Source organism: Jaculus jaculus, chromosome 2 (genome assembly GCF_020740685.1).
Source record: "Jaculus jaculus isolate mJacJac1 chromosome 2, mJacJac1.mat.Y.cur, whole genome shotgun sequence".
Classification (NCBI taxonomy): Eukaryota; Metazoa; Chordata; class Mammalia; order Rodentia; family Dipodidae; genus Jaculus; species Jaculus jaculus.
The window spans coordinates 73,929,984-73,957,562 of NC_059103.1; the positions used below are offsets into that span (position 1 = coordinate 73,929,984).

Here is a 27,579-nt window from a genome sequence, read left to right on the forward strand (position 1 = left end):
TGGGGAGTTTCATCTTGGCAGAGGAAGCTGGCTCACTTCATCACACATCCATAGCAGGAGAGAGAGTAGAAAGAGCCAGTTAGCTCTAAACAATCAGTAGGACTGGACTCCTGGCCCACGTCCTGTGACAAACTTCCTCCAGCAGGGCTCCACCTGAAATGGACTAAGTAGGAAGCTTAAACACAAACACTTGAGGCTATAGGGACAATTATATTTAAACCACCATATCACCCAAATTCTCCTTCAAAGGTAATAGTTATCAATGTTATTTTTACTTCAATTATCCAGTTAAAGGCCAAACATCATATAGCTATTTTTCCCTCCAAATAATTCAGCCAATATATATTTTTAAAAAAGGGAACTGAAGGCCAGGCATGGTGGTGCATGCCTTTAATCCCAGCACTTGAGAGGTACAAAGATCACCATGAGTTTGAGGCCACCTGAGACTCCATACTGAATTCCAGGTCAGCCTGGGCTAGAGTGAAACCCTACCTTGAAAAATCAAAAAAAAAAGTGGGGGGGAGGCCAGGGACTGGGACTGAAGAGATGGCTTAATGGTTAAGGTTCTTGCTTGTGATGTTTAAGCACCGAGGTTCAACTCCCCAGGACCCACATAAGCCAGATTCACATAGTGGTGCATGTGTCTGGAGTTTGTTTGCAGTGGCTAGAGGTCCTGGCATGCCCAATCAATCTCAATCTCTCTCTCTCTCAGTCTTATAAATAAATAAATAAATAAATAAATAAATGAACTGTAGGCTAGGGCAATAGCTTGATCTGTAAAGTACCTACATCAAAAGCATGTAGACTAGAGTTCAAACCCGAGAACCCATGTAGAAGTCCAGAATGTGGTGGTACATGCTTATAATCCCAGTTCTAGGGAATTAGGAACAGGCCATAGGATTTACTGGCTAGCTAGTGTAGCCAAATTGGTCATCAAGATCTTGTCTCAAAAAATAAGGTGGAAAGTGACTACAGAGGACATCCAACATCAATTTCTACCTCTGTGTGTGTGTGTGTGTGTGTGCGTGCACACACACGCACGCACATGCATACACACACAAATAACAAATAGGTGGATGCCATTCCTGAGGCTATCAGAGTGCATCTACCTATACCTCCCAACACACACAAACACTCATGCATACATGAATACAATACACACAGAAAAATCAAATCAAACTAATTTTAAAAAAACTGCATTACTATAGTCCTTCTCAAAGAAAATGAAGCCTCTATTTTCCCATTATGAGTCTGTCAATAGCACCTCAAAAAAAAAAAGGAATGCAATTCTCAATAATGCATGAGGTCATAAGGTATACTTCACTTCAACAAAAGAAATGCAATTCTCAATAATGTATACCTCGCTAAGACTACTAGGGTTGATTTCTCCTAATGTCAATTATTATGCCCAAAGAAAATAGAAAATGAAAATCATCTTACATCTAAGTTGTATGTAATTATGCTTCATAAGGCACAATTCAGACACTAGACCTATCAAATTTTAATAAACAAGTGAGACGGTTTAGGGTGACAGGGCCCTGAAAGCAAGAGATGAATGTCCTTAGCCTATAGAGTGAGAATCTAGGTCATCCTTATCTCCTTCTCCTTAGTGGAATAGAGGTCAGAAATATCAGAAGGTGGGGGGGCTGGAGAGATGGCTTAGTGGTTAAGTGCTTGCCTGTGAAGCCTAAAGACCCCGGTTCGAGGCTTGATTCCCCAGGACCCATGTTAGCCAGATGCACAAAGGGGTGCACGCATCTGGAGTTCGTTTGCAGCGGCTGGAAGCCCTGGCACGCCCATTCTCTCTCTCTCTCACAATCTCTCTCTCTCACTCTCAAATAAATAAATAATAAATTAAAATTTAATTTAAAAAAAAAGGAAATATCAGAAGGGGAGCCGGGCATGGTGGCACACACCTTTAATCACACCTTTAATCCCAGCACTCGGGAGGCAGAAGGAGGAGGATCACCGTGAGTTCAAGGCCACCCTGAGATTACATAGTGAATTCCAGGTCAGCCTGGGCCAGAGTGAGACACTACCTCAAAAAACAAAAAGAAGAAAGAAAGATCAGAAGGGTTGACAGTTCTTTATTTTTTCTTCCCTAAAACAGTGCCCCTTTTCTAGAAGAGATACCCATCCCCTGTCTGTACTCCTGGGAAGATTATCCCTATCCCAGAAAACCAGATGCCCTATTTAGAAACCTGGTATCGGGTCCTGTTACTTCAACCCCCATCCTATCCATAGAACACCCGACCTAATTCTTTAGATGAGCTTTCCTATTTTTCTGGAAACCCCCTCTTAACCCCTCTATGGGCAAGAGCTTTGCATGCCTTCCTACTATGAGGAAGATATGAAAGACTGGATTATCTGAATATTAACCAAGTATTTGTCCTCTGCGAAATAACTTTTTTATTTCCTTTTTGTTACATTTTTATTTAATTGAGACAGAGAAAGAATGTGCATGCCAGGGCCTCTTGCCATTACAAACACTCTAGACATGCCATTTTGTGTGTTTGGCTATATGTGAGTATAGTAGGGAATCAAACCCAAGCTGATGGCTTTGCTAGCAAGTGCCATTAGCCACTGAGCCATCTTCCCAATCCATGAAACAAATTTTAAAATTATTGCTTTTAATAAAGAAATAAAGTAGTGCTGGGAAAATGGCTCAGTGATTAAAGGTGCTTGCTTGCAATTGCAAAGCCTACCAACTCCCAAGCCATCCACATACACAAGATGTAAAAAGTAGTACAAATGTCTGGCATTTATTTGCAGTGGCAAGAGATCATGGCAGACACATATATACACATACACAACTAAGTAATTTTTAAAAAGAAATAAAAGGCTGGAGAGATGGTTTAGCTGTTAGGGCACTTGCCTGTGTAACTTAAGAACCCAGGTTCCCCAGTACCCAAGTAAGCCAGATATACAAGGTGGAGGCCCTGGCTCACCCATTCTCTATCTGCCTCTGTCTGTTTCTCAAATAAATAAATAAATTAAAAAAAAAAAATATATATATATATATATATACAGGCTGGAGAGACGCTTAGTAATTGTTTGCCTGTGAAGCCTAAGGACCCTGGTTCAAGGCTCCATTCCCCTGAACCCATGTAAGCCAGATGTACAAGGTAGCACATACATCTGGAGTTCGTTCACTGTGGCTGGAGGCCTTGGTGCGCCCATTCTCTCTCTCTCTTCCTCTTTCTCTCTGTCTGTTGCTCTCAAAAAAATATATAAAAATAAACAAATAAATTAATGATAATAATGTAGGGCTGGAGAGATGACCTAGCGGTTAACGCACTTGCCTGGAAAGCCAAAGAACCCAGGTTCAACTCCCCAGTATCCACATAAGCCAGATGCACAAGGTAGTGCATGCATCTAGAGTTTGTTTGCAGTGGCTAGAGGCCCTGATGCATCCATATTCTTTCCCTCTCTCCCCAACCCCCGCCTCTTTGTCTCTGTCACTCTCAAATAAATAAAAATAAACAAAAAATAATAGTAATAATATAGGGCTGGAGAGATGGCTTAGCAGTTAAGGCACTTACCTGTAAAGACAAAGGACCCAGGTTCACTTCCCCAGTACCCCCATTAGCCAGATGCACAAGAGGGCAAATGCATCTGGAGTTTGTTTGCAGTGGCTAGAGGCCCTGGTGCGCCCATTCTCTCTGTGTCTATCTCCACTCTATTTCTCTCAATTGGCTTGCAAATAAATAAAATATATAAAAATAAAATAAATTGTATCTATTTAAATTAAATTGCACATGAGATTTTAATATATGCAGACATTAGGAAATAATTACAAGAAGGCATTTTCATTGCTTATAGTAAAAATATATGATCTACTCTATAGTCACTGTACTGTTATTCATCCAGAACTTACTCATCTTAATAAGTAAAACTTTGTAATCTTTCAAACATCTCCCCATTCCACAGAGTAAACTCTGTTTATCTAAGTTAAGCATTTATTTTATTTTATTTTATTTTATGTTTTGTTTTGTTTTTTTAAGAGAAGACCTTACGTAACCTAGACTGGTATGTACCTGAGGGTGACCCTGAACTCATTCCTCCTGCCTCCACCTCACAAATGGTCAGAAATGGCTTGTGCCAGTATGGTGGCATCTAAATTTAGCTTCTTTAGATTCCACCTGTAAGTGATACCATAGTCATACAATTCTTATTTTAAAAAAGTTATTTCAGAGAGAGAGAAAGAGAGGGAGAGAGAATGGGCTGGCCAGGGTCTCCAGCCACAGCAAACAAACTCCAGACCCATGCCCCAGTTTGTGCATATGGCTTTGGGTGGGTACTGGGGAATCAAACCAGGACTATCAGGTTTTGCAAGCAAACACCCTTAACCACTGAGCGATCTCTCCAACCCCAAATTGTCTTTCTTTACAGCCACTGGAAGGCTGACTCTTTTCAAATTTCGGTTCATTTTCATCACAAACAGCACCGCTCACTGTTTCCCAATGGGAAAAACTGAACGTGAGCAAACTGGGGCAGTTCATAAGATTAAATTTGTGAAGGCATTAAGTCACACCTCTTTTCTCGCGGTAAAAGACGTTTTTCCAGTACACATTACAACTACAGATGTCAACGTAAACCAGCTTAAAACGTCCTTGTGGGGGAAGGGGGAACGGAAGTCTGAGGATGTGGCTTGGCGGCAGAGCGCCTAGCAGAAGCAAGGCCCGAGGTTTAGAAACAGAAGATAAAAAACTGGAACGGAACCGTCACGCGGTGCAGAGGGCTCGAAGTTGGGCGAGCCGCCTTCTAGTCCCTTCAAGTCGGCTGCGGTGACTCTGGGCGGGTCCCGGGCCAAGTTCGAGCTTCGGGAAGGGGAAGGGTGGCGCCGGGCCTGCCGAGCCGCAGGTGGTAAAGATGGGTCCTGGCTCAAGGACGGGGCCCATCACACAGGGAACCTCGCGCCAGTCCAGCTCGGGGCAGCGTCCGGGCGTGTGCCAGCCCACAGGGGCGCGGGCGCGGGCGGAGGCTCGCCGCCATGCCCGCCGGGAACGGGCGCCTCGGGCGCGCTGCCCGCCTCCCGCGCCCCCGGCCGCCGCCGCGACCGCCGACCTGCGGGGCGGGGGCTCACCTTTCTCCAGGGGCGCCGGTCCCTCCTGCGCCGCCCAGTCGGTGCTCTCCGGAGCCATGGCCTCGGGCTCCAGACCCGCACGGGCCAGCGTCTCGTCAGCCATTTCAAATCCCCGCGGGTGACAGTCGGGGCGAGGCCTCGGCCCGCAGCCCCGCCCCTCCCGCGGCCGCACTCCGCCGCCGGGGAGCGCGTCAGCGCCGCCTGTGGGGCGGGCGGACCGCTGCTTCGTCCCGGGTCCCGGGCCCAACTGTGATACAATTCGGGATGATTTTCAAAAAAAAAAAAAAAAAAAAATTAGGGGCTGAGGAGCTGGCTTTGGTCAAGCGCTTGGTTGTGAAGCCTGGGGCCCCGGTTTCGACTCTCCAGCACCCACGTAAGCCAGAGACACCAGGTAGCGCATGCGTCTAGAGCTGCTTTGCAGTGGCTTGAGGCCTTGGTGCACCCATTCTCTAGCTGCCTCTTTTCCTCTCTCCCTCCCTCTAAAATGAATTAAAATACATATTTTTTAGGAAAATTAAGAGTCACGTGTTAGTGGCGCATGCCCTTGTTTAATACCAGCACTTGGGAGGCAGGGGTAGGAGGATTGCTGTGAGTTCAAGGCCAACCTGAGACGACATAATGAATTCCAGGTCAGCCTTGGCTAGAGCAAGACTCTACCACTAAAAAATAAATAAAAGATTAACAATATAATTTCAGAATAAAGGATAGTTGGTTTTTGTTTGTTTGTTTGTTTGTTTGTTTGTTTTCGTTTTTCAAGATAAGGTTTTACTGCAGCTCAGGCTGACCTGGAATTCACTATGTCGTCTCAGGGTGGTCTTGAACTCACCGCTGTCCTCCTACCTCTGCCTCCCAAGTGCTGGGATTAAAGACATGCACCACTGTGCCTGGCAGGCAACGATAATCATTTTAATTGAAGACATTTAGCTTTATGGAAAAAAAAAAATCTAACAAGCCATGCTTGGAAGTTGGACATACTGGAAGTTGGACACTCAGTGACCCTGTCTTGGGAAAGTCACTTTACTTCTCAGAAGCTGATTACAACATGAACTGTATTAAGATGTTGACCAGCCAGGCATGGTGACACACGCCTTTAATCCCAGCACTTGGGAGGCAGAGGTAGAAGGATCTCCATGACTTCGAGGCCACCCTGAGATTACGTAGTAAATTCCAAGTCAGCCTGAGCTAGAGTGAAATCCTACCTCAAAAAGCAAAAAAAAAAAGATATGGACCTAATGGCCCTGAATTGTCACCACCAAAAATCAGTGTAGCTTGAACTACAAAGGTGACTCAGCAGTTAAAGTCACTTGCTGGCAAAGCCTTCTGATCCCTATTTGATTCCCCCGTTCCCAGGTAAAGCTACATGGAGTCTAGCACACCCATAATAGCTCACTCATAAATAAATATATATGAATGTGTATTGTTTTAATTCACCTTTTAGGCCTGGCATGGAGGCACATGCCTTCAAACCTAGCACTTAAGGTGCTGAGGCAGGAGAATTTCCATGAGTTTGAGGCTAGCCTGGGCTACAGAGTGAGTTCCAGGTCAGCTTGGCCTAGGATTAAGACCCTGCTTCAAAAAAAAAAAAAATTACAAGACTGAATGCAGTATTCTTATTACTGCCCACCCTGCTTCACATTCCAGTGTACTCAGTAAGCCTGTTTTCATTCAAAAACAAAAACAAAACAAAACAAAATCCCATGGAACAAGAAATAACAAAATGCCCATTTTACAATGAGGAATGGATGTCATCAAAAGTTGAGGGCTGGAGAGATGGCTTAGCAGTTAATGCACATGCCTGTGAAGACTAAGGACCCAGGTTTGATTCTCTAGATCCCACGTAAGCCAGATGTATTCAGTGGCACGTGTGTCTGGAGTTCATTTGCAGTGGCTAGAGGCCCTGACATACCCATTTTCACTTTCTCTCTCTCCACCCTCCCAACCCCTCTCTCTGTCGCTAATAAATAAATAAACAAAATAAATCTTAAGAGCCAGTTGTGGTAGCACACACCTGTGGTCCCAGCACTGGGAAGGCAGAGGTAGGAGGATTGCTGTGAGTTCAAGGACACCCTGAGACTACAGAGTGAATTCCAGGCCAGCCTGGGCTAGAGTGAGACCTTACCTTGAAAAAGAAAAAGAAAAAACAGAAGAAGAAGAAGAGGCTAACTCAGCAAAACCAGGATCTGAAGCCAGCCAAACTCCAAAAGCCACTTCTGCCAGGCCATCACTACCCGGGATACTGGTTCCCAGGACATCAGGTGGGGTAAGTCCACAGACAGAGCCTAGACCTGGCAGCTTGGAAATTTTTTTTTTTTTTGAGGCACAGTCTCACTCTAGTCCAGGCTGACTTGCAATTTACTATGTAGCCTCAGCGTAGCCTCGAATTTAAGGCAATCCTTCTACCTCTGCCTCCTGAGTGCTGGGATTAGAGGCATGAGCCACCACTTAGAAATCTTATCACAGGGAAATATTTCCACTTACTGCTTTAGGAGACCTTACAGCTAAAACAAAATAAAGCCAGAAGTAGCAAATGTGGATACCTGCCCTTAATAACTCAGCTAACTTTCCCAGGAAGAAAGATTTCTTTTGTTACTGAGTAAAGATCTCTCCATTGTTCTGAATCTTCTCAAAGAATTCATCCAAGAGACATAGTTTAAACTGATGTATATTTAGCAAAGCAAAGGGAGTAGTACATTCCAGAATAGACTGACCAGAAAAGGGTGAGAAGTAGGGGAGGGAGATGCAATGAATTGCATTCTGGGTTGTGGAGTTCTAATAAGTATTCATAAATATTTATGTAGTAGGTGGAATATTCATGAGGGTAAGGTGAATCTTTTTTTAAAATTATTTATTTATTTATTTGAGAGCGACAGACACAGAGAGAAAGACAGATAGAGGGAGAGAGAGAGAATGGGCGCGCCAGGGCTTCCAGCCTCTGCAAACGAACTCCAGACGCATGCGCCCCCTTGTGCATCTGGCTAACATGGGATCTGGGGAACCGAGCCTCGAACCGGGGTCCTTAGGCTTCACAGGCAAGCGCTTAACCGCTAAGCCATCTCTCCAGCCCATGTTTTTGAGGACACAGACGTTCAGGCCATAGCCACCTTCTTCCTTATAGTCACCTAACCAGGGGAGAGGATCCTTGCTCCTTTCCTTTTCTCTTATCCCACAGTGGGCTTTTCAGGCTAGTCCTGAACTTCAGACCAGACACCAGTCACTTGCTTTGCTTTCCCAGTGCTCTGGGTCCCACAGGGGTTGGCCAGGACCCTTTAGATGTCAGCCTTGAAACCTAGCTGGTTTCAGTGTCTGCCTTTCTGTGACAGAGGAGAAGCCATTTCCTGGTCTCCTCCAGAACATCAGCCCCCTTCTGTACTCCTCACCTCCTGGATTCTTGTTGCTGGGATGAAATACTTCACAAAAATCAGTTTAAGGAAGCGAGGGTTTCCTTCTGCTCACAGTCCCGGGTTACAATCCATCATAGCAGGGAAGGCCTGGTGGCAGGAGCTCCAGGCAGCTGTCACACTGAGCACAACGAGAGGGCAGAGCGACAAATGTGGCTGCTCAGCCAGCGCTCTTCTTCTCCAGCTCACAACCCCGATGCGTGGAATGGTGCTGTCCACAGTTAAGATGGCCTTTCTACCTCAATTAACCTAGCCATGGCCATGCCTCACTGATGTCCACAGAGGCTAACTTAATCCACATACTCCCTTCCTAGGCGATTCCAAATCCTGTAAGGTTGGCAATCAAAACAAACCATGACACCTTCTGTGTGGTGGCTCCGTGGCTATTTTCCAGCAGCCTCTGTTTCTTGAGGGATCCAAGCACCTCCTCCCACTGTATTGTAGTTACCTTTATGTTGCCAGGAGGCTAGAGGTGCTTTCAAAAATTCTCATCCTTTTTTCTCTCTTCCCTTGTCCAACAATAGGAAGCTGGGAGCTGGGAGGTGATACACAGAGTCCAGGGCCATTTGGGACCGTTGAAGCACAGGCACAAGGTGCTTGGGTGGAAATTTGTACTGACATGTCCTGTCTCTGTGGGGCTGCTTCTCCCTGGGATGGCTGGCTGAAAACTGTCTCAGCTCTGTGCCATGATGTAATGCAGGGCAGTGGCAACACCAGCCTGGATCCTGGCCATAGCTGCCAGAGCTCCTCCACTTACCTGGAGGTGTAACGGTTTGGGGGGTTAAGGACAAGTTTTTAAACTCTAAGCCTTGAGTTTGTGTCTTTTTTTTAACCAAAGAACTAGATAAAGCAGACTGAGAAGCATAACTTATAAAATGTTACATTTTATTCAGGAATGTATGAGGGAGAGAGAGGGTCTGCTAACGGAGGAAGGGAAAATAGGTACCACCCATGTGGTGTAAGAGCCCTTATGAGAGAACATGGGAGAAAGGGGGTTTTTCTAAAAAGGAGTGTGCTTTCAAAGAAATCAAGAGGCCATAAAAACAGTAACAAGTAAATAGCTCTTCGCACGCTGTCAGTCAAACTACCAGAGTGTGAAGGACATAGTCTTTCTGGCTGGAAGATCCAGGCGTGGAGGTGTGAGGGGCCAAAGAGCCAGAAAGGAAGTTCTCCTTCCCTGAGCTTAGGAAAGAGATTTGGAGACCAGGCTCCAGAAGGAGATGGCACACCTGTGTCATGTCTGAAAAGCCTATTAGCTTGGGCTCAGAGAAGGAGTCCTGGGTGGTGTGCCCGCTGGAGAGAGAGATCAGGTTGAGTGAGATGACCAGATGCTGAGTCCTGTAACTGAAGTAGGAGGGGTGGTCTGAGGGGGGCAGGACCAGGGGACTGAGGACCCTGCCCCTTGCTGTCTACCTGGTTTTGCTATCTAACTGGCCCCCTCTCTAGGGACCTCCACCTCACCCTTGCTCATTATCTCTGCCCCCAGGATGTTTGGCAGATAGAGGTGAACGTATAGATACAATGCAAAGAAACTTTCTGCTTTGTAATGCTCACACACGCCTTTCACATTCAGTAGCATTGTTAAAGTCTTTCCAAACTGGAAGTGTGACAAAGCTGGGTAAAACATGGACTCTTCACTTGGATCTGCACATGCTCAGTTCATTTTGTGTCTGATCTGTCTCCTTTAGTATCTTAAAAGTTTGGGTCACATCGGAGACATATTACTTATTTAAGGAGTATTTAAAGCTGTTAATCCTCCCTTTAAGGGCTAAAGACACCACAAAGAGTCAGACGTTCCCAAGATTCCAGGAACAGCAAGCTTGCCAACAGGTCACTCCATGATAGGACTGCCTTTCTAAGCAGAGGGAATCGTTGCATGTTGGGAAGTGACTTGCCCCCACAAGAGTGACCTTTCTGGAGACAGCAGGATCTCATAGAATCAGATCTAAGATAATGAACATAGAGGGTTCTCAAAGTGTCTCACAGTTTGCCCCAAACAGAAAAAGCTGTATAGTCCCAGAGCCCTGGTCAGTATTCCTGAAGACAGGGCAGAGGAAGCTAGGTCTTTCCATGTCTTCTCTGCATGCTATACTGAATACATTCCTGCTTTAACTATTTTCTTTTCTGTTTGGATTTAGGGGTGAGTGGCTGAACCTGGCTTGTTGGTTCTCCACAAAGTCTGGCCTAGATCTCTGGAAACAGGACAGGTATGTAAACCAAGGCATCTGACCTGTTTTTGACTCACCATGTTTGGTTCTCATTAAACCTGTCGTACTGCAAGCAAGGTCAACAGGCAGTGAAAACCAAGCATCAGACACTGCAGGGGTGTCAGAGGCTGGCTGCACATGTGTGGAGCAGTGGTGATGTGGGGGAAGTGTGATGGGCAGGAGCAGAGGGTATCTCTGGTTCCTATCTTTTCTCTCTGTTGCCATCCCTCTTGCCTTTAGTGTAGAGGGTGAGCGAGGGGAAATGTCCAAATGAGACTCTCCACAGGGCAAAGGAGGCAGAGCAATGGTGTTGACTTTCTCACAGGGTCATTTCAGAGCACTGGAGGGATGGCTAGCTACCTGTCAAACAAATGCCCTCCCATGGAAATCCCTGCATGGTCCTGGGCTCTGACCTGGATCTTGACACACACCACTGTGCTGATGCTAATCCTTCTTGGTGCTTTATCTTGTTAGTAGACTGTCCTTACACCAGAGGGTGAAGTCTTGCCTCTCAGGTAAGCATCTGCACTCCAGTCAAGATTCACAGGTATGGCTGAGACTGATTTGACAGAAAATGGGACAGAGCCGGTACCAAGAGTAGAGAATTCAGAGCTTTGATCTGACATCATCACAGCCCTCACACTCCTATCTAAAAGTCAATTCCTGGGTTTCAAGCCACAAATACTAATAGCTGGATCTGTCATCCTGCTGTTTTGCACCAATAAAATGTCTGCTCTCAGGCTGGGCTGAAGCAGGTGAGAGAACCTGCCTTGGAAGACAGGGAGGTGATTGTTTTTAGCCAGTGGCCAGTACAGAGGGATATAAAAAGAGAAGGGAAAACAAAAATTACACAAACCAACATGGAAGTCCTCCCAGCAAGTGGCCAGAGGTGTGAACAGTGGGTGTCTCTACCTAGCTTCTGCTCTGGCCATGTGTTACTTTTGAAAGCTGAGCAGTGTTCAAGCCAGCCGAAGTGGGCAGAACAGCTGGTGGGTTGCAGGCAGGCACCCTCACAGCCAGGCTCCCTTCACAAAACGTTCACAGAGGCTTCACAGAGCATAACCCTCCAGCCTGTGCAAGCCTCTGCCTTCCTCTCTTCAGTCAACAGACTTTCTCTCTGAAAAGCCAAAGAGAAACCTACCTGCCCAGCAGGCATCCTGGTATAGAGAAGGAGGCCCGAGCTTGCTTGCAGGCCTGCTAGGGAATGCCCATCTGGGCTGGAGAAATGGCTTAGCAGTTAAGCGCTTGCTGTGAAGCCTAAGGATCCTGGTTCAAGGCTCAATTCCCCAATACCCACGTTAACCAGATGTACAAGGGGACACATGATTCTGGAGTTCATTTGCATTGGCTGGAAGCCCTAACACACCCATTCTCTCTCTCTCTCTCTCTATCTATCTGCCTCTTTCTTTCTCTGTCTGTCACTTTCAAATAAATAAATAAATAAAAATACACCAAAAAATATTTTTTAAAAGAAATGCCCCATTGGGAACCTACTTGACTGAAAAGATGGAACCCCTCCACCTTGTGTCTAAGGGAAGAAATCCTTGAAGTTGTAGGACGAAGCAGTAGAAAAATGGCTATATAATTTATGAGGCCTTGGGCAGCCACAGGAAGGAGCTTGACAGGGTGTCATCATCAAGTCCCTGCAGCCAATGTAGCCATGAAGCCCAGCCCTTTCTACCTGGACATCTGGTCCCCATAGCCTCTTCAGCAAACATGCCCTTTCAGAGCCTAGCAAAAGAGGGAAGAGCCAGGTGTGGTGGCGCATGCCTTTAATCCCAGCACTGGGGAGGCAGAAGCAGGATCACTGTGATTTCAAAGCCAGCCTGAGACTATGTAGTGAATTCCAGGTCAGTTGTGGCTACAGTGAGACCCTGCCTCAAAAAAAAAAAAAAAAAAAAAGACCCACAAAAAAGGGGAAAGGTACATTATGGCCAAGATGGCTTCTTTGGGGCACAGTGAGGTACTCTTGTGTGACTTCAAGAATCACTAGATGAGGGTGGTATTTTGGTTACCTTTATCATTGCCAGAACAAAATGCCTCACATAAATTAACTTAAGAGGGCTGGAAAAATGGCTTAGTGGTTAAGGCACTTGCCTGCAAAACCTAAGGACCCCTGTGCAACTCCCCAGATCCCATGAAAGCCATGTGTACAAGGTGACACATGTGCAAGATTGTGTATGTGCTTAAGGTAGCACATGTGTCTGGAGTTTGATTGCAGTGGCTGGAGACTCTGGTGCACACGCTCTTGCTTTCTCTCATTCTCACTCCCTCTCTCTCATAGAAAAAATTAGCTTAAGAGAGGAAAGGTTTATCTCAGCTCACAGCTTGAGGTTACAGTCCATAGGGGAGGGCATGGTGGCAGATGTGTGAAGCACAGCTGGTCACACCATGAGTGATGAATGCTGGAATGCTGGTGCTCAGTCAGCTCCCTCCTTTCTGTCTAGTCTTGGTCCCAAGCCCAGGGAATGGTGCTTCCCACATTTAAGCAAGTCTTCACACCTTAACTAAACTATAATTCCTCACAAGTATGCCCAGAGGCTAACCTAATCTAGATAATCCACCACAGACACTCTCAAAGGCTCTGTTCCTAGGTGATTCTAGGTCCTGTCAAATTGACAATAAATATAAACCACCACAATCAGATTTCTGGTGCTGAAACAAATATCTGAGGTAATGAATTTATAGTTATAGAGATGTCAGTCCATGATTACTGGGCCAGATTATTTTGGGGCCTGTGGTAAGGTGGTATACTATGGCAGGAATGCAAGTTGGAGCAAAATCAAAACCATTCTGCAAGGCCAGAAAAAAAAAGTGTGTTTCTGTGTGTGAGAGAGAGAAAGAGAGAGAGAGAGAGGAAAGGGCTGGGGTCCTAAGATCCTCTTTTAAGAGTTCACTTCCTCAAGACCACAGAGTCTTCCAGGAAGCCCCACCTTCTCAAGGCTCCTCCCCATCCTGGTAGCACCACTCTGGGGAAATCTTCACCACCATGGCCTCTGTAGGACGCACAAGGTCCAAGCTTTAGCAGAAAGCAAGAGGAAACACTACAGGTACGCTCAGTAGAGTTTGATTGCACAAAGGACAGCTCAGGAAGTGGGCAGCACTTGGACGCAAACAAGCTTCTGAGAGGTCAACTTTAGAGGGATGAGGAGGGGACTTTTTTTTATTTGATTTTATTTTAGAGAGAGAAAGAGAGAATTAGGGCCTCAGTCACTAAAATAGAATTCCAGATGCTTGCACTACATAGTGGGCATGTGTGACCTTGTGCTTGCCTCACTTTTTTTGTGTCTGGTTTTCGTGGGATCTGGATAGTTGAACATAGGTTCTTAGGCTTCACAGGCAAGCACCTTAACTGATAAGGCATCTCTCTAGCCCAGCATGGGGCTTTTATAGGCAGAACACAGAAGCAAAGTCCAGGAAATATTTGGTTGCTACTGCTGGACATTTGCCTCATGCGGGGGTGATACCATATAAAGTTCCCAGTCAGTTAGGTGTGAGTTGGCAGTCTTTTTTTTTTTTTTTTTTTGAGGGGTCACATCAGGGTCTGCAGCTACTGCAAATGAACTCCAGACACATGTGCCACTTTGTGTATCTGTCTTATGTGGGTCCTGGGAAATTGAACTTGGGTCCTTTGGCTTTGCAGGCAAGCACCTTAGCTGTTAAGACATCTCTCTAGCCTGAGTTGACAGTTTTTTATAATTTAAGCTCATGTTTCATTTTACCATTTATTTTGGCCTTCAGTTTGCTTGTAAAGGAACCTAAGGTTCTGGAAGTGACTCAGCTTCATGGCTTTCCAATTGAAAAAAAACAAAACAATTTAACTCAGACTGAGAACAGCCATAGACATACTATTTGCATTGCTCTTTTTTAAAAAATTATTTTTGTTTATTTTTATTTATTTATTGAGAGCAACACATAGTCAGAAAGAGAAGGAGGCAGCAAGAGAGAGAGAATGGGCATGCCAAGGCCTCCAGCCACTGCAAACGACCTCCAGATGCAAGTGCCACCTTGTGCATCTTGCTTATATGGGTACTGGGGAATCGAGTCTCAAACTGGGGTCCTTAGGCTTCACAGGCAAGTGCTTACTGCTAAGCCATCTCTCCACCCCCATTGTTCTTTCTTTCATTGTCTGTGTGTGTTAACATGTGATTATCTGTATGTGTTCATGTGTGTATATGTGTCCATGTGTGTGTGTATGTGAGTGCATGCGTATATATGTTCATGTGTGTGTTCATGTATGTATCTATATACGTATGTATTCATGTGTGAGTGTGGGCATGTGCTTGCCACAGAGTGCATGTTGAGATCAGAGGACAAATGTCCATTCTTAGATGTCAGTCCTTGTCTCTCACCTTGTTTGGGGCAGGATCTCTCTTGTTATTCACTATAGGACTCCTGTTTCTACTGCCTGTCTCACTATAGGTGGGTGGGGATTATGGGTGTTTGTGCTATCACATGTGGCCTTACATGGCTTCTGGGGAATTAAGTTCAGGTCATCAGGTTTGCCCAGCAAGTGCTTTGTCCACTGAACCATCTCTCCAGCCCCATATTGCTAGTGGGACCCCACGGGGCCCTGCTCTGTCTGGTAGGCTTGGGAACTACAGTAATATGGCTTTTAAAAGGAAAAATAATCAAGCTGGAGAGATGGCTCACTGGTTGAGGCACTTGTTTGCAAAGTCAAAGGACCCAGGTTTGATTCCTTAGTACCCACATAAAGCCAGATGCACAAGGTGGTACATATGTCTGGAGTTTGTATGCAGTGGCTAAGGCCCTGGCATGTCCATTCTCTCTACCATCCTCTTTTTCTCTTCTCAAACAAATAAAATATATTTAAAGAAAAGGAAAAGTAATCAACTCAGGCTTTACTACCAATGCGGATCCACAAAGAACTTTTGATTAGTCAGGCTAACCTAGAGAGGTAAAATTTGAAAGTGAGCATTCTCCATTAGTCATGGTCCAGCTGAGGCATGAGTCAGCCAGATTCTTCCTCCCCATCTGCAGCCCTCCTTAGGCTCAGCTTCTTGCACATTCTGCCTCCCCAGGGCAGCTCGTTTCTGGCCTAACCTAGCTCTCCCTCCATCAGGAGAGATGACCAATTCTCTGCCCTGGGGGAAAAACACAACTCTTCCCAGAGGCATTTTCTTACAGAAATTCACCCTTCATTTTCAAACCAGTTCAACTCCTGGTTCCTTCCTTGAACAATCTTTCGACCAGGTCACCATTTCTACTCCTTAGAGGGCTGTTATAAGCTCCCACATGTCCTGCCAAGAACACTTTCTCTTTCTCTCCCAGCTTGCTCTGAATCTAGCTGAGCTGCGCAGAGAATTCATGCTAGTGAAACGTGTTGTCCCTTTTAGGTAATTATATGTGATTTCAGTAAAACAGTGTGATAGGAGATGCTGGTACCCTAGACAGACTCCGGTAGGAGGAGTATTTAAGGGATCTTTAGAGAGCTTTGATCACTGCATATGGTGGACATCTGCCACTCTCACCAGAAGTGTAGCCCAGGCTGTGTGACCAAGACCATTAGGTCTTTAAAGGATGAATTTTTTTCTGGGTGTGGTGGCACATGCCTTTAATCCCAACACTTGGGAGGCAGAGGTAGGAGGATCACCATGAGTTGGAGGCCACACTGATACTCCCAAGTGTATTCCAGGTCATCCTGGGCTAGAGTGAAACCCTACCTCAAAAAAAAAGATGAAATATGCAGCTTTTCATTATTATGAGTTATCATAAAAATGTTGCAGGGGGTTGAGACTTGAGGGAGAGTACTTCCTGGACCCTATATAAAGTGAAAAGCTAGGCTGGGGAAAGGTCTCAGCCACTTACTTATGCATGACTCCCCAGAACCCATGCAAAATCTGGGCATGGCGATGCACATCTGTAACTTCAGTCTTCATGGAGCAGAGACTAGAGAAGTTCTGGGATTCGCTGATGGACAGCAGCTCCAGGTTGAGGGAAAGATTCCATCTCAAGGAAAGAAAGATGTACATGAGCAATAAGAAGATACCTAATGTTCTCCTCTGGCCTTCACAGGAATGGAGCATGGGTGTATACCTCTATACACCCCACATGCATACACTACACATCATACTATACACATAACACACCACACACACACACACACACACACACACACACACACAATGCATGGCTGGATGGTGTGACTGGACATCTGTAATCCCAGCACACCTACAGTGAAATTTTGAGGTGGAAATAGGAAAATTTCTCAGAAGCCCACAGGTGAGCTAGTTAGATGATCACAGCAGTGAACATGAATGATGACTCTGCCTCAAACCAGGTGGACAGTGAGGACTGATGCCCAAAAGTTGCCCTCTGACCTCCATACATGGGCCATGGCAGGTGCATTTCTACGCACATGTACATAGACACCTCCCACACATATACACATGCAAAACAATGTTCCAAATTGTGACCTAATTTTGCAAGCTAAGGCACAAGTTCCATGAGTGGCAAGTCTTTCCCCCACCCCAACACCATTAAATCAATAGATATACTTGGCTGCACCTCCTTCCACTTTTAGAATCAGACTGAAATTTCCTCTGCCTATTCAGGGCAGACAGTTCTCAGTGTCAAACCTAATAAATAAATCATAGCCTACAGCCAGGAGACTCCACTATAAGAAGCAATGTCTGGCAGGACTAGAGATAAAATACATGATGAATTGTCTGGTGAGGAGGTCACCCTGCTTCTGTTCTCTGTCCTGGGGACTTCAGTGTTTGGATGTTGGTCAACTCAGATGAAGCAGAAAGATGTTAGGGTTCAGGGCATGGAATGGGATGAACACATACCAAAACACAATGTAATCAGCCCCTTTGCACAGGTACATGTTGAGAAGAGCCTGGGTTGTCACCTTTGAGAGATACTTGTATCTGTCTAATATATATTACTTTGTTCTTTCTTTTAAATATTTTTGTTTATTTATTTGAGAAAGAAGCAGACAGAGCATTCCCGAGCCTCTTGCTACTACAAATGAGCTCTAGACACATGCACTAACTAAATGAATGTGGCTTTATGTGAGTACTGAGGTATTGAACCTGGGCCTAAAAGCTTTGCAAGCAAGTGCCTTTAACCACTGAGCAATCTACCAAGCCCTAAACAGCACTTCTTATTGCTTAAAGATGTTTAGGTGGGTTTGCAAACAATCTTTAAGACACAGGCCACTTCTATGATTACTTTAGAAAAGTCTACCTGGGGCCTGGAGTTCAACTATGAGAGCTAGTCTTTTAGTTCTAGAAAATGAAGACCTCAGAAATGAATTAAAAGAGATGGAGCTTATAGTCAGCCCTTAACATTCAAGAACGCTACAGCCAAGGAGCAGGATTATATGAGCCACAGGTGCAATTTAAAATTTTAGTACCACTCACCATGTTAAAAAAAAAAAAAAATAGAGGGCTGGAGAGATGGCTTAGCGGTTAAGCGCTTGCCTGTGAAGCCTAAGGACCCCGGTTCGAGGCTCGGTTCCCCAGGTCCCACGTTAGCCAGATGCACAAGGGGGCGCACGCGTCTGGAGTTCGTTTGCAGTGGCTGGAAGCCCTGGCGCACCCATTCTCTCTCTCTCTCTCTATCTGTCTTTCTCTCTGTGTCTGTCGCTCTCAAATAAAAAAAAAATAGATAGGTGATGGAGTAGAGAGATGGCTCAGTGGTTAAAGGCACTTGCTTGCAAAGCATAACAGCCTAAGGTCAATTTACCAGTACCCACATAAAGCCAGATGCACAAGAGGGCATACATTTGGAGTTCATTTGTAGTGGCAGGAGGCCCTGGTACACCCATACTCACTCTCTCAAGTAAATAAATAAAAATATTTTAAAAAGAGAGATGGGTGAAGTTAGATCAATATATTTAACTTAAAAATAAAATATTGATTGAGTCAAGTGTGGTGGTGCACACCTATAATCCCAACACTCAGAGGCAGAGGTTGGAGCATCACTGTGAGCTGAAGACCACCCAGAGACTAATAGTGAATTCTGGGTCAGCCTAGACTAGAGCAAGACCCTACCTTAAAAAAACAAAAATAAAAATATATTGAGTAGCATGTAATTGATATCAAAATTATGCATCAGATATTTTATGCTTGGGGTGTCGTGTACCAGGTCTGAAATCTTGTGTATTAGTTTTACTTCTCTGACCAACTATTTTTTTTTTTTTCTAGGAAAAAGAGATTTATTTTGGCTTACAGGCTTGAGGGGAAGCCCCACGATGGCAGGGGAAAACGATGGCATGAGCAGAGGGTGGACATCACCCCCTGGCCAACATAAGGTGGACTACAGCAACAGGAGGGTGTGTCCCTGACCAACTATTTGACAGAAGCAGCTTAAGGGAAGAGAATGGGGACTATGTAGATGTCAATGAGAAAAGAGGAAAGGAAACCTCAGCCGATGAGGCCTCAGCTTCTTCTTGTGCATTTAGCTCCATGGTGTGATGCCTGGCCTAGAAAGAGTTGTAAGGCTTGGTGCATGAGCAGAGGTGAGTCCATAGGCCTCTGGGCGGGGCCTGCACCAAGTCAGGAACTCCTGTTAAGAAGAATGGAAACCAAGGGCAAGAGTCTTCAGATGGAAATCTTTATTCTTCCAGAAAATGCATAGGTGAGGACTCAGCAATGTAGGAGGGCTAAAAACATCTCTCAAAACACCTAGAGAGATGGGATGGCTAGATAGCACTGGGTTAAAGATGACATGCAATGCTAGGTGTTGTCTTTTGATGGCAGGGGGAGGTGAGAGGCAGCATGTGACCCTCAATAGAATCTACAAGAGCACAGACCCCTTGGTTTGAAACTTTTACTTATGTGTTCTAGGAAAGTTATTGTTCTTTGCAATAAAAGGCATAATGCCTAGATTACATTGTGGCCAAACAGGAAGCACTCCAAGATTGTCAAGAAACAAGGCACCTTCACATTGCCCAAAATTGGTTGGCTGTCTTCAGATATAAGTGAAAGAAAACTGATGGAAGACTGGCTTTTTCATAAAGATACTTACTGACTTCTTTTTTTTTTTTTATTTTTTATTTATTTATTTGAGAGCGACAGACACAGAGAGAAAGACAGATAGAGGAAGAGAGAGAGAATGGGAGCGCCAGGGCTTCCAGCCTCTGCAAACGAACTCCAGACACGTGCGCTCCCTTGTGCATCTGGCTAACGTGGGACCTGGAGAACCGAGCCTCGAACCGGGGTCCTTAGGCTTCACAGGCAAGCGCTTAACCGCTATGCCATCTCTCCAGCCCCTGACTTCTATTTTTGAAAAAATATTTTATTTATTTATATATTAAAGAAATTGAGAGAATAGGTGCACCAGGACATCTTGCCACTGCAGATGAACTCCAGATGCATGTGCCACTTTAGGTGTCTAGGTACTAGGTGTTAGGTTAGGACAAAATGGCATCCCCTGAGGACAGCAGGAGGGCAACAGAGACACAAGGAAGTGGGTCATCCACATTCTTCAAGGAACCACCGAGCCATCATCCCTTTCTTGCCTAACAATGCCCCAGGTCTAGGTATCTTGCCCCCATCTCTCAGGACCAAAACCTGAGGACTGAAAACCACAGAGTGAGGCTTACTACAGCAGTGACCTCACTTCTAAGTGCCAAATTTCTGTAGCAATCACCTTCTCATTGATGGGACAAAACTGCAGACAAGAAGCAGTTTATGGAAGGAAAGGGTTTGTTGAGGCTTACAGTGTCAACGGGAGGCTTCCATGGGGGGGAAAGCATGCAGAGCAAATATCAGACTCCCATCTTCATACACAGCAGCAGGAGAAAAGCAGTAAGATGGAGCCAACTCTCAACCCTCAGTAGGGTTGGACTTATGTTTATAAGTCAAGGCTTGCCCACAGTGACATACCTTCAAAACCACACTTTACCTTCCAAAGGCTCCACCAGCTGAGAACTAAATAGGAGGCTTAATCACAAACACTTGAGGTTGTGGGAGGATATTTTGCATTCAAACAACTATGCTTATTCTCCTCACAGGAATGGGAAGTTCTTTATTAAAACAATTTTTAGTTGTTGGGCTGGAGAGATGGCTCAGCAGTTAAGACACTTGCCTGCAAAGCCTAATGACCTGTGTTCAATTTCTGAGTATCCATGTAAATCCAGGTGCATGAAGTGGCACACACATCTGGAGTTTGTTTGCAGTGGCTAAAGGCCCTGGTATGTCCTTTCTCTTTCTCTTTATCTTTCTCTTTCTCTTTCTAAGTCTGTTTCTCTTCTCTCTGTTTCTCTATGCTTGCAAATAAAATGTATGATTGAAAAAAATAAACCAACAACATTTGGGGCTGAAGAGATGGCTAGCCAGTCAAGGTGCTTACTTGCAAAGCCTAATGACCTGACCCAAGTTTGATTCCCTAGTGCCCATGTAAAGTCTGATGCAAAGGTGGTATATGCATCTGGAATTGGTGTACAGTGGCAGATGGCCCTGGTGCATCCATTCTTCTTTCTCTTCTATCAATCTCTCTTTGCTTGCAAATAAATAAATAAATATTTTTAATTTATTAGAGAGAGAGAGAGGCAGACACACAGAGAGAATAGGTGTGCAAGGGCCTTCAGCCATTCAAACAAACTCCAGAAGCATGCACCAACATGTATATATGGCTTATGTGGGTCCTGGGGAATTGAACTTTGGTTTTTTGGCTTTGCAGGCTAGCACCTTAACTGCTAAGCCAGTCCTCCAGTTGAGTATTTTAAAAAAAAAAAAACAGCCTTTTGGGGGTAAATATTTTATTTATTTATTTATTTGAGAGAGAGAGGCAGATAGAGAGAGAGAGAGAGTGGGTGTACTAGGGCCTGTAGCCACTGCAAACAAACTCTAGACACATGCACCCCCTTGTACGTGGATCCTGGGGAATTGAACCAGGGCCCTTAGGTTTTGTAGGCAAATAACTTAACTGCTAACCCATCTCTCCAGGCCTAAAAACAAACATTTTTAATTGTTAAGAATTAGTGTGTGTGTGCACATGCGTGTGTGCATGTGCAAACTCAGATGGAGGTCAAAGGACAACTTTTGGGTTGGTCTTTACCCATGTACCTCATTTGAAGCTCTGTATTATGTCTCTGATGTTCTTGGCTAGGCTCACCATAAGCTTCTAGGACATTGTCTCATCTTTCCATCATCATCAGTATGCTGTGATTACAGATGCTTCTAGCTTTTCTTTTTTCTTTAATTTTTTATTTGTTTATTACAGAGAGAGAGAGAGAGAGAGGGAGAAAGGGTGCACCAGGGCCTCTAGCTACTGCAAATAAACTCCAGAATAATGTGCCGCCATGTGTACCTGGCTGGCTTATGTGGGTACTGGGGAATCAAACCTTGGTTCTTAGGCTTTGCAGACAAGAGCCTTAACCAGTAATCCATCTCTCCAGCCCTTTCTTTTTTTTAATTTTTAATTTGTTTATTACACGCACACAGAAGCTTCTAGCTTTTCTTACATGGGGTCAGAGGATTGAACTCAGCTACTCTGCCTTAAGCAGCACATGGTTTACCCATTGAGTCATTTCCCCATCCTCAATGGAAAACCTCTAAGGTTATCCACAAAATCCTTTAAATCATATGATCTCCCTGCCAAGAATACTCAGCTAAGGGAGTTATCCATGAGAAGATTGGCAGATAGACTTTATACCTGTACCAAAATCTAAATGGATCCAGTTCCTGCTCATATGGCTCAATACTTTCTACCAATTGGATAGCAGCCTTCTTATGTCGGATAAGAAGGCACCTGATGGACTTGAGAGAAGCCTTAGCAGTTAAGGCACTTCCTAGCAAAGTCAAAGGTCCCAGGCTCAATTCCCCGGTACCCACATAAAGCCAGATGCACCAAGTGGTGCATGTGCCTGGACTTGGTTTGCAGTGGCCAGAGGTCCTAGTGTTCCCTCTCTCTCTCTCTCTCTTTCTCTCTCTCTCTCCTTCCCTTCCTCCCTCCCTCCCTCCCTCTTTCTCTAATTAACAACCAAATAAATAAATAAAATATTTTTTTAAATTAAAAAAGATCTGAAGTAGCAAAAACCCTACTTAGAGAAACAATTACCAGATTTGAACTTCCTAAGAGTTAACAGTGATAACAGCCACCAAGATGGAAATCACCTAGGGTCATCAAAGACTATCCAAGAGACAGAAAATAACCTTCATTGTACTCAGAAGTCACAATCTTCAGGAAGATAGAAAGAGCCAAGGGCTTTTTTAATGTTAACCTTTTTTTCTGTTCTTTTTTTTAAAAATTATCTTATTTATTTGAGAGAGAAAGACAGAGAGGGAGAGAATAGAGATGTCAGGGCCTCCAGCAACTGCAAACTAACTCCATACGCATGTGCCACCTTGTGCATCTGGCTTACATGGTTCCTGGAGAATCAAACCTGGGTCCTTTGGCTTTACAGGTAAGCACCTTAACCATGAAGCCATCTCTCCAGCCTGCCAACAGTATTTTTTTTTCCTGAGGCAAAGATGGAAATTTTTATTCGTGGGGTGGGAGTAGGGGGAATGGGCTGCCAGGACTCTCTCAAGAGTGGAACACAGACTGAATACAAAGAAGAAACCAGGTTGGGTGGTAGCTTAGCAGTTAAATGTGCTTGCTTGCAAAGCCCGTCAGCCTGGGTTCAATCCTCCAGTATCCACATGAATCCAGATGCACAGAGTGACACATTTTTCTGGAGGTCATTTGCAATTGAACTCCAAATAAATGCACCAGTTTGTACACTTGGCTCTCTCAAATAAATATTTTTTAAAGGAAGAAGAAACCAAACTAAATACCAGTTCTCACCTTTCTTCCCATCTCTATGCTTCCTCATTGTGAATACTATGTAACCAATTGCCAAAGATCCTGCCATCATACATTCCCACCACAATGGACTATATCCCTTCTTAATAATCCAAAATAAACCCTTTTCTTGAGTTCCTTCTTGCCAGGTATTTGGTCACAACAATGAAAAAATAACTAATGGGGATAGATTTCAATCCTGGCACTTGTGAATAATGCCACAATGCGCTGGGGAATGCAAACATCTACTTGAGGTATTGATTTTATTTCTTTTGACTGCTTAGTTAGAAATAGGACTGCTGGGCTATAGGATGATTCTCAATTTAATATTGTGAGGACCTCCCACATTAGTAGCTATACTGTTCTTAATGTTACACTCATTGGATCACACTGCTTCAATTTGGTCATTGTGGTTTCATTTTGCTTTGTTTTTACTCAACATCATGATTTTGTTTATTATTATCATCATTCTGAACTTATGGTTCATTCACAAAATGTAGAACTACAAAGCCTTTGTATTATGAGCTCCAGAATGCTAATAAAGGAATGTTCAACCAAAAAAAAAAAAAAAAAAAAGAGTGGAACAGTCAGTTTGGCATTACAGATAGTGGGCTTTATAGGCCCACTTCAGTTGGGGGAAGGTGAGGAAGGGAAGGAATTTCTTTGTTGGGGCAGTAAATCTCTGTTCTTTACATTAGCCATAGGGTGAGACCAGAAGTGACTCAGATAGAGATAAGGGGGCTTTAAATCTAGACCTGGAGTCTTGTTGTGCGGGGAAGGGATAATGGCTAAACAATTTCTTGGGGTATGTGGATGACTCCTCTGTCGCTCTCCTGCTGTAACTCCAGTTTGTCCTGACCTAACATTTCAGCCTTTTGTTAATGATAAGAGACAAAGGTTCATGCTGATCATAGGGCAATGAGTTGTTATGGGAGAGGCAGTCCATGGGTCTCTCTTCAGGGCAGATGAGGAGGAGGCCATGGTGGCAAGAGGTAGCACAGTGGTAAGATCAACAGTGCCAGTATAGCATGTTATTATGACTTGGTCCTGAGTGAAGCAGATACTTCTCTCATAATCAGGGCAGTCACTAGCAGACACCTATTATAGAGAAGGTGAGGGAGATGGGCTCTGTGTGCCCCATGAGAAGACAGAAGGGAGGATAAAGGAGCTTGTTAATCTTGTCAAAATGCCAGGTGTAAAGAGAGGATGAATATTCAGAGGCAAGAGATAGAGGGCTTGGGGCAGGAGAGAAGGCAGAGGGGCATTTTAGGGTCAGGGGAAGAGTAGGAACACAAGACTGTTTAAGTGTGAGAATGTCTGCTGGGGTGGCAGTGTACTTATCCCTGATGAGATAGGGTAAGAGCTAAGGAAAGAAGGGGTCTGAGGAATAGCAAGTGAAAGGAGCTGGGGTCAGGGTAGGTGAAGTTAATCAGGGATAGGCAGAGGCAGAAGGCATGAGTTGTAAGTCAGCACCAGACAGGGGAGCCTATTAGTCTGACTCATTTTTTATATTGTAGTTATATTTTTCTCATTGGGTGATTAAGACCATGTGGGCTGCCAGAATTAACTTTATATTTTGGAGGTCAATAATGGTTCAGTAGGAGAGACTTTCAGAGACCTATGAGGAGTTCTATGACTCTCAGCATTGTCATCTGCTAGGATAAGTCAAAGTTGTGCTGACCAAGTGGCCTTCCCTCTTTTGGAAAGGCTGGAGGACTGATTTTCCTCCAATGTGACTCTCCTTTTGCAGATACACTGACTTGGAACTCATTTGTGGGTCTCCCATCCTCTCCTATCAAGAAAGACAGGTAACTTACCAGAGTCTAGAAGTTCAAGTGTCCCATCATCTCCTGTGGCCTTTTGACCCAGGACCAGGAACCAAAATATTGGTAATTTTCTTAACTCCAATGTTTCAACTTGAGTTTGGCTTGTACATATGGTTATTACTCACACAGACAGACTGTACATATCTGATTATCTAAACAGATTAGTTAAAAAGGGTGTAGAACCTATCTGGAGAGCAAAGTAGATCTGGTTAGAGAATGACATAATAGCTTAAAATCATTCTGATTAATATTTAAGTTTAGTTGTCAGGTGACAGTGCAAGCTATTTCTGAGACATAGAAAGTATACACATTCTATCTTTTAAGTATTTGTCAATTATAAGTATAGGTAGAACATTTTAGTATCCCTGAAAACAATATTTTTATCAATAACTTTAAGGCAATTGGATTTAATTTAGAAATTGTATGTTAGTAAAAGACAAGACAGTATAAAAACTTAGCATCAATGTTTGAAACAACTTTGGTTAGTCTGTATATTAATGCAAGTACCAGTTACTTCCCAAACTGGAAATAGAACAGCAATTTAAAAGATTTTTTTTCCTAGGGCAGCAAACATGTATCAATATCTCTATAAGTAATGAACTTAAGATATCAGAAATGAGACAATTAAATGAAACTTTGGTTGAGACTGATTATACATAGTTCAAAAATAAAATAAAACTTGGTCATTGTTGAATTAACAAGCCTGATTCTAACATGCGTTAGAGACAATATGATAGACACAAAGAAATTTCTTAAATAAGTACCTTTTACCATTGAACAATTTTAAGGCTTAATTAAAGGAATATTTACAACTGTTACACGAAGCTTAGACAAACTATATTAACATTGTTTGTACACAGTAGACTTTTTAAGACATGGGGAGCTTTTTCAGCTTTTCTAAGAACAAAACCACAATAAGTCACTTTTTTTATAAGACTTAAATTATAACCTCAGTGATAATTATCTAGCAAAACCAGTATGAACAAGACAAGAACCATCTTAAAATTACCGAGTTTTAGCCAGGCATGATGATGTATACTTATTGATAGCTAAACATCATGGACTTTGTATAGATCAAATTACAATATTCTGACATCTGGAAAAGTCTGATATTAGTAAAAAGTAGAGTTTACATATTTAAGGCACTTGAGGCTACAGAGTAAATTATGAACAAAAGATCTGCTGACAAAATTTAAAATAAACAAGAAATCTACATTATGTAGTAACATTTTTAGCTTAAATATGAAGACATGAAAATTTTTATAATTTTTAAGCTTATCAAAATTGGGATATCTTTGTATACATATATTTTTTTGAGAAGATTTAGCACTCTTAAAAGCTAAGTAAAATGTGCATTCAATCTATGTCAGCTTTTGAAATTACTTTATATTTAACAGACCCGAAGAATATAGGAACTGGATTAAACTGCCAGGATCTAATAAAAAAGGAGACAAGGGCTGGAGAGATGGCTTAGCGGTTAAGCACTTACCTATGAAGCCTAAGAATGCCAGTTTGAGGCTCAATTCCCCAGGACCCGTGTTACCCAGATACACAAGGGGGCACACACGTCTGGAGTTAGTTTGCAGTGGCTGGAGGCCTGTGTGCACCCATTCTCTCTCTCTCTCTCTCTGTCTCTGCCTCTTTCTGTCTGTCACTCTCAAATAAATAAATAAAAGTAAACAAAAAAAATTTTTAAAAAGGAAACAATTGTTATGAAAAAAAGAGGGAATGAAGCTGGGCGTGGTGGAGCACACCTTTAATCCCAGCACTTGGGAGGAGAGGTAGGAGGATTGCCATGAGTTTGAGGCCACCCTGAGACTCCACAGTGAATTCCAGGTGAGCCTGGACTAGAGGGAGACCCTACTTGGAAAAACCAAAACAAAACAAAACAAAAAACAAAAAACGAGGGAATGAGAATGCCAGGGCTACTTGCCACTGCAAAAAAATTTTTTTTTTAATTTTTTATTTATTTATTTGAGAGCAACAGACACAGAAAGACAGATTGAGGGAGAGAGAGAGAATGGGCGCGCCAGGGCTTCCAGCCTCTGCGCCCCCTTGTGCATCTGGCTAACGTGGGACCTGGGGAACCGAGCCTTGAACTGGGGTCCTTAGGCTTCACAGGCAAGCGCTTAACTGCTAAGCCGTCTCTCCAGCCCTTTGTTTTGTTTTGTTTTTCAAGGTAGGGTCTCACTCTAGCCCAGGCTGACCTGGAATTAACTATGTAGTCTCAGTGATCCTCCTACTTCTGCCTCCCGAGTGCTGGGATTAAAGGTGTGCACCACCACGCCCAGCTTCAAAACAAT

At 44.0% G+C, this 27,579-nt stretch overlaps 1 protein-coding gene across 1 annotated transcript in view; it reads right to left on the reverse strand.

The window, feature by feature from the left end:
* Shcbp1 (SHC binding and spindle associated 1) overlaps positions 1-5,239 on the reverse strand; it is a 47,626-nt gene extending 42,387 nt beyond the window's left edge. The window contains exon 1 of the mRNA XM_045144556.1: positions 5,087-5,239. Coding sequence (XP_045000491.1) covers positions 5,087-5,189 — 103 coding nt within the window. The 5' untranslated portion in view covers positions 5,190-5,239. The remainder of the gene's footprint in view (positions 1-5,086) is intronic.
* Between the last annotated feature and the right edge of the window lie 22,340 nt (positions 5,240-27,579).